Genomic DNA, 6788 nt, shown 5'->3' on the forward strand with positions numbered 1-6788 from the left:
TTTTTTTACAGCCCGTGATAATTAATACATTACAAAAACATTGTAAAAATAAAAAACTAGGCTACTTTATAAAGGAAAAAGGATTACGGCGTCACGCGCCTTCTTTTTGAACGTGATTTTTCTTCAATCCCTCATTGAAGAAGGCGCGTGCGGAGGGGGCGGAATATTTGACAAATTACGCTACAGCACTTATGTTTTTGCACTGATTGGCTATTAACTGTGAGCAGACAGATTGTCAATCAATGCATTGGAGAATACAGTGAACATAAATGAAAAGAAACGAAGTTGCTTGTCAGGTTTTCCTAACAAGCAACCATATTTTTTTTAATAAACCCAAAAAACCGCGACCCGGGATTTTTTCACGCAACTTTACAAAAAAAGAAGTCCAAAATCGCGTATAATACGCGGACTTGGCAACTCTGGCGTGCCTGTGAGGGGAGGCGACTCGGCGCAGCAGCTGATTGGTTACCAGAGCTGTCAATCAAAAGCAGCCATGTCAAGTGAAAAAAAGAGCGACGTGAACTAATTACGGCTGTTATTTCGAGATACATTGGGTTAAAGTCAGCGGGGTTGTTTCTAAATGACAGTCAGCCTTCTACTTGATTTAGGCGCTGTTGAAGCTGGTCAGCATTATGTTTCTTTTATGCGGATAATGACATTGCTGGGACAGTTTGACATCGATGTCCTAAGAACGGAATAATAAACTGAACCTGCTTCGCCTTTTGTGTGACCCAGTAACGTTAGTTTGTTTCTGGAGAAAACGAGCCAAATGATGTCAGGAAAGCATTACAAGGGTCAAGAAGTCAGCTGCTGCATCAAATATTTCATATTTGGATTTAACATCATATTTTGGGTAAGAGATTGCGTTTGTAGCACCGTGGCTTTGTTTCTAATGCATCGGTGTTTCTTTCTGTCATTGCTTGTGAATGTGAGTGTGATATATGCGCACGCCTGTCGATTCAGCTCTTTTGTTCGTTTGTTTGAAACAAGCCGGTATATGCTGCACAAGACAGGCACAATTTGTCTCTACGTTGAGCGGGGAGCAGAAGCCTCCGGCCTTGTGTTTGTGTTAATATAAACTCATTTCATTGCGATCTTCCACCAAGCCTTTATCTCAGATGTTCATGACAGCCGCCGAGTCAAGTGCGTACTACAGATAATCGGCTTTCTCTCTGAAGCAATGCATCGAGCTCACTGTATGGAGGGACACATGCATCCTGTGTGTGTCCTGGATTGAATACAATAACTGAGTTGACTAGAGATTACATTGTGACTATAAAAAATGCAGGAAGCCTACTGAAAGACCCGGGAGGGTCTGTAAGTTGGTGTCGAAACCTTTGATATAACATTCCCATGTCTGTCTGCTTCAAATTATAGTTTTGAAATATACAGTGTATCCCTAAAATGTTGAAAATAATATCAAGTACAAAGAGTGATGTTGTTATACATACCTTTTTTATCATGGTAAGGTGTAACACTACACTCTAAAAAATGCTGGATTAAAAAGGGACAAACCCAGCTATTTCAGATACAGTTGTTCAGAAATATTTATTATGCCATACCCAAATCCCCACCCAAACAAAATAAGAATTTCCCCCCTTTAAAGTAATCACATTTTGTTGCTTTGCAGCCTGAAAATTGTTTAAAGTCAATGTGGTGTGATGTTTCGCAACAAAGACAAACATTATATTAGTTACAAAGACAAATAAATATCTTAAAAGTAAGACAGTTCTTTTAAATTTCAAACAAAGTGATTGTGAAACCAGTTTTGAATAGAGTATTGTCCATGTCACGTATTGCCAAAAAGGCTGATATTTCCCATAATACACTATTCATTGTTACTGGTTTGGTTGAACTCATTTATCCCTTAAAAATAATGCTGACAACTTCTTAAAGGACGAATTCATTGTGTTTCTTGCTGTTGTCATTTTAGACTAGACTAGATTAAATAGACAGGCATTTGCATATTTTACTTAATATTTTCAGGAAGACTCGCCATGACATATTACACTATAACTGGATGATGAGGTCATCATTTCTTGTTATGATTTCACCCAAGTTATGCTTTTTGTCTTTTTTCACATTCTTTATTTGGGTTAACATTGGGGGGTTTTGTGACACAGCTTGCACACAAAGTATTTTACTGAAACATGACACATAATGGAAAATGTAATTTCTCTTACATATCAGAAAGCAGCTGGACTATTTACAGTCAGAGGGCAGTGCTCAATATTCTTGTATAGCTGACATTAATGACACCCCTTAAGGTGCTCGGATAAAGCGGTAAACAAACCCCCCAAATCGATGTATTCATAGATGCATAAATTAAAATGTCTCTTTTAATTGTGTACCAGAAGCATTTTAGATGTTGTATAAACATGTTTGCAAATAGCATAGCCTATATAAGAATAACAGACTAGTTGTGTATTACAGAAATAAAATCAACTAAAGCAATAGTTTTATTTTGGCATGGGAGCATGTAACACCTCAAAAATATAGCTCTCCTCTCTCAGAATACATTTGCAAATTGAAAGTGAGTCAGGCTTCATTAGCACTCCTTTGTTTCTGCGTGACATTTTTCTGGCTAACCTACGGAATATTTTAATTGAGGTTTATGCCATTTCATTTCCTTCAAGAGTATGCTTTTCATGATGCCAGATGGTGAACAAGAATATATCTAACTAAAAAGGCTGTGTTTTGCTTAACTCTTGTGAATGAGGCAAAATAACATTATGAATTTATATTAAGTAAAAAAAAAGAAAAAAAAAAGTCTAGTGCTCACCAAGGCTGCATTTATTTGATCAAAAATACAGTAAAATTGTGACATATTATTATAATTTAAAATAACTGTTTTCTATTTGAATATATTTTAAAATGTATTTTTTTTCCTGTGATCAAAGCTGCATTTTCAGCATCGTTACTCCAGTCTTCAGTGTCACATGATCCTTCAGAAATCAGTATAATATGCTGATTTGCTGCTCATATTATCAGTTATTATTGGTGCTCAATTATTAATAATGGTTCTTATTATGTCGATGTTAAAAAAAGGATTCTTTGTAAAAAAAAAAAAAAAGGCTAGTAGCGATGTTAAAAGATTTGAAAGTTTCAGGATTCTTTGATGAATGTAAAGTTCAAAGGAACAGCATTTATTTGAAATAGAAATTGTAACATTATAAATGTCTTTACTGTCACTTTTGATCTATATAATGTGTACTTGCTAAATAAAAGTGCCATTTTTGTTTATGAAATCTTACTTATCCCAAACTTTTGAATGGTAGTGTATCATAAAAATATTAAGCAGCAAAAACTGTTTTCAACATTAGTAAGAAATATTTCTTGAGCAGCAAATCTGCATGTTACAATGATTTCTGAAGACTGGATTACTTCAATTCAGCTTCAATTCAGTAATAAACTACATTAAAAAATAAATAATTATATATCAAATAAATGCAAATATTAAAAATAATGCACATATTATTTTGTCTGCATGTAACTATTAGCCATACATTGCATACAGTCTTATATTATTAATAATATAATTTATATAATATAAGTAATCTTATATAATTCTCTGTCTACTGTAATATGGAGTGTGGGGTAGCCATTATGCTTAAGCTTTAATGGAGCAGCTGGCTGTTATGAAAATGATCATAATATTGCATGTTTGCTCGGGGAATATATGTGAATCCATTTAATTCTCTTTAGTGTCTTTCCATGCCCTGATTGAATCTGATGCTGATGCCCTACCTTTCAGACTACTTGAGTTTAGAAAGCTTAATAAACACATGCAAACAGCCAAGAAGGAATATGCATTTATCCATGTATCAGTCCACAGAGACATAGAGAAATGGGTGTGTGTGCAGCTTTAATATCACGAACAACTCCCTGTGATGCTGAAAAATCTGCATGTTTTCCGGTTCGCTCCATTGTGCCGTGCAAAGTTGAATGGGAATGAATGGAGCCTTTGTGCTCCACACAACTTCTGTCTGTTTTTGTAATCAAGCCCAAGAAACGAAATTGTCCTTCACGCCTCGCTCTCAAGGTCTCCCTCTATTAGCAACCACTTTTTATATTTAAAAATTCCTTAAATGTACAAAAAAAAACTAGTTGTGATGAAACCGAAGTAGCGAGAGATCTGTTCTTCCATATTGTGACATGCATCCAAGTGTAATGGATACGAACAAGAAGTAGTGTGGGAACTTGGGTTTTGTACATTGGTTGATTTTGAGATGTGGGTGTTTAAACGTATGCAATAAGATCTATAACATGTATATAGAACATAGATAGGCTAACCACTGATGGTGCTGATAAGAGGCTTTACACTAGTGTTGTCACGGTACCAAAATTTCAGTATTCGGTACCAATACCAGTGAAAATCCACGGTTCTCGGTACCAATTTCGGTACCAAAGCAAAACACAAAAACATGCTAATTAAAAAATTTGACTATACTTTCATTTAATCCAAGCGCTGTTGGAGTGGGAGAGATAGGAGTTAGAGGTCTGCATTCCCGCAGCTCTCCCGACCAGATTTTTTGCGCCGCGGGATTAAATTCCCGAATAAAACGCGGTAGCGGTCGGTAACTCTGGTGTAATTTGAACGGGAGCTGGCGGTCTAACAATATCCAGTTCCCGACGTCCATTTAGAACAGCATATCTGCACTTTATTCTTATTGACCACTGGTACAGCCTTCACTCGGACTGTTATGCACGCGCTGCACGCATGCTTTGTCTCAGTGCTTTTATGAAGAGAGCGCATCTGCGCACCTTTCGGACAGCGCATCAAGAACCGGGTTGACCGGGTACTCGGTACCACCGGTACTTAAAAAATCCTGGTACCGTAACGTTTTCATTTTTTTAGTACCGACTTGGTACCGAAGTACCGGGTCTTTTGACAACACTACTTTACACAGTAACCAGCCTGTTTTGATGCACATAGGCAATGGTTCAAACCTAACCTAACAAACATATCTCTCATGCACACTATATCCCTGCTGGAGAGAGAGAGAGAGAGAGACTATATAGGCCTACTCGTATTAATTATTACACTGTTAAAAAAGATGATTTTTTTAAAAGTTGTAAATAAAACAAAGCTTATTGGAGTATGTTTTGCAAGAAAATACTATTTCAGTCTTTCTATTAAATTTCATCTAATTCAAATGCTGCTTGCCATTTCTTTGTAATTATTTGTGGAATGTACCAACAATTTCTGAGTGAAAGCGAAAGTAAATCCCACGTCTGTTTTTTCCAGTGTGTTAAGTCTAAATACAGGACAGATTGTACAGTGTCCGAGTTAGAGGTCATTTTTTAGTAAAAACTACTGTATGAGAGAGACCCTGCACCCACAATCACTGTACTGTTGTCTTGCATAATTCATGTACACAGAAACCCTTGTGTGAGGCATAGTCTTGTGCACAGTGAGCGCTCTGATGATGAAAAGATGGAGCGTTATGAGGGACAAACAGGGCCGTTTAGACTGCAACGACTTGTCGAAATGTAGCTGTGAATGTTTTATTGAACAGTGAATGAAATTCTGGAGGTTTCCCAAGTCTCTGATGGCTTGTGATATACAGGGTGATCTGACTCAAGGTCTTGACCCCACTGAAACACAGTGGTCATATTTGAAAGCAATAATGAGTATGCAGAATGGCATACCTGATGTTCAGGTCCACGAGTTTCCACCCACTTCTCGTTTTCTTTATTTTGATCTTAAAGGAATAGTTCACCTAAAAATGAAAATCTGCTGAAAATGTACTCGCCCTCAGATCATCAAAGATGTTGAAGAGTTTGTTTCTTCATCAGATTTGGAGAAATGTAGCATTGCATCACTTGCTCACCAATGGATGCTCTGCAGTGAATGGGTGCCGTCAGAATGAGAGTCCAAACAGCTGATAAAAACATCACAATAATCCACAAGTAATCCACACCACTCCAGTCCATCAGTTAACATCTTGTGAAGTAAAAAGCTGCATGTTTATAAGAAACAAATCCATCATTAAGATACTAAAATACTTCCAGCTAAAATACAAGTCCTCTATCCATAATATCACTTTCTTCAGTCGTCTCGTCTGAATCAGGAGAGAAATATGAACCGATCAAACACCGTTTACAAGAGAAAACAGTCCAGAACAGTTCTATGTTTTAAACAAATATATGGGTGGATTTTGATGTGAGAGGACAACAGAGGATGCACTTTTTCACTGGAGGAAGCGTTATTATGGATTATAAACTTGTATTTTGGTTGGAAGTTAAAAACGTCTTAATGGATTTGTTTCTTACAAACATGCATCTTTTCACACAAGATGTTAACTGATGAACTGGAGTGGTGTGGATCACTTGTGGATTATTGTGATGTTTTTATCAGCTGTTTGGACTCTCATTCTGACGGCACCCATTCACTGCAGAGGATCTTTCAACAATGTGCAATGCATACATACTGTAAATGTATCTAAAAAAAATGTGTTTTATGACCTTTTAAAACTTCTTAATCTTCTTTGCTATCTTAAAAATGTATATCACGTCTCTATGAATTAATGCCATATCTGTCTTGTTTTATAGTTGCTTGGGGTGGCTTTCCTTGGAATCGGATTATGGGCATGGAGTGAGAAGGTGAGAAAAAAACAGGATCTAATGCATAATCCATACAATTCAGCTTTATTTGATACTTGAATATGTAAATTCTACACTCTAAAAAAATGCTGAGTTAAATATAACCCAGCGCTGGGTTAAAAAGGGACAAACCCAGCTATTGGGTTGTTTTGACCCAGCGGTTGGGTTCAAAACATCCCAAC

General features: G+C 36.7%; 1 protein-coding gene across 4 annotated transcripts in view; it reads left to right on the forward strand.

The window, feature by feature from the left end:
- Nucleotides 1-487: 487 nt before the first annotated feature.
- LOC107740922 (tetraspanin-5-like) overlaps nucleotides 488-6788 on the forward strand; it is a 24347-nt gene continuing 18046 nt past the window's right edge. For all 4 annotated transcript variants that reach the window (XR_001640133.1, XM_016553475.1, XM_016553476.1 and 1 more), the window contains exons 1-2: nucleotides 488-853; nucleotides 6556-6606. Coding sequence is in view for 3 of the 4 variants with exons in the window: in XM_016553475.1 (XP_016408961.1) it covers nucleotides 770-853; nucleotides 6556-6606 (135 nt within the window). In the remaining variant the exon portion in view is untranslated. The remainder of the gene's footprint in view (nucleotides 854-6555; nucleotides 6607-6788) is intronic.

Source organism: Sinocyclocheilus rhinocerous, unplaced genomic scaffold (assembly GCF_001515625.1).
Source record: "Sinocyclocheilus rhinocerous isolate Xijiao unplaced genomic scaffold, SAMN03320098_v1.1 scaffold1728, whole genome shotgun sequence".
Taxonomy (NCBI): domain Eukaryota; kingdom Metazoa; phylum Chordata; class Actinopteri; order Cypriniformes; family Cyprinidae; genus Sinocyclocheilus; species Sinocyclocheilus rhinocerous.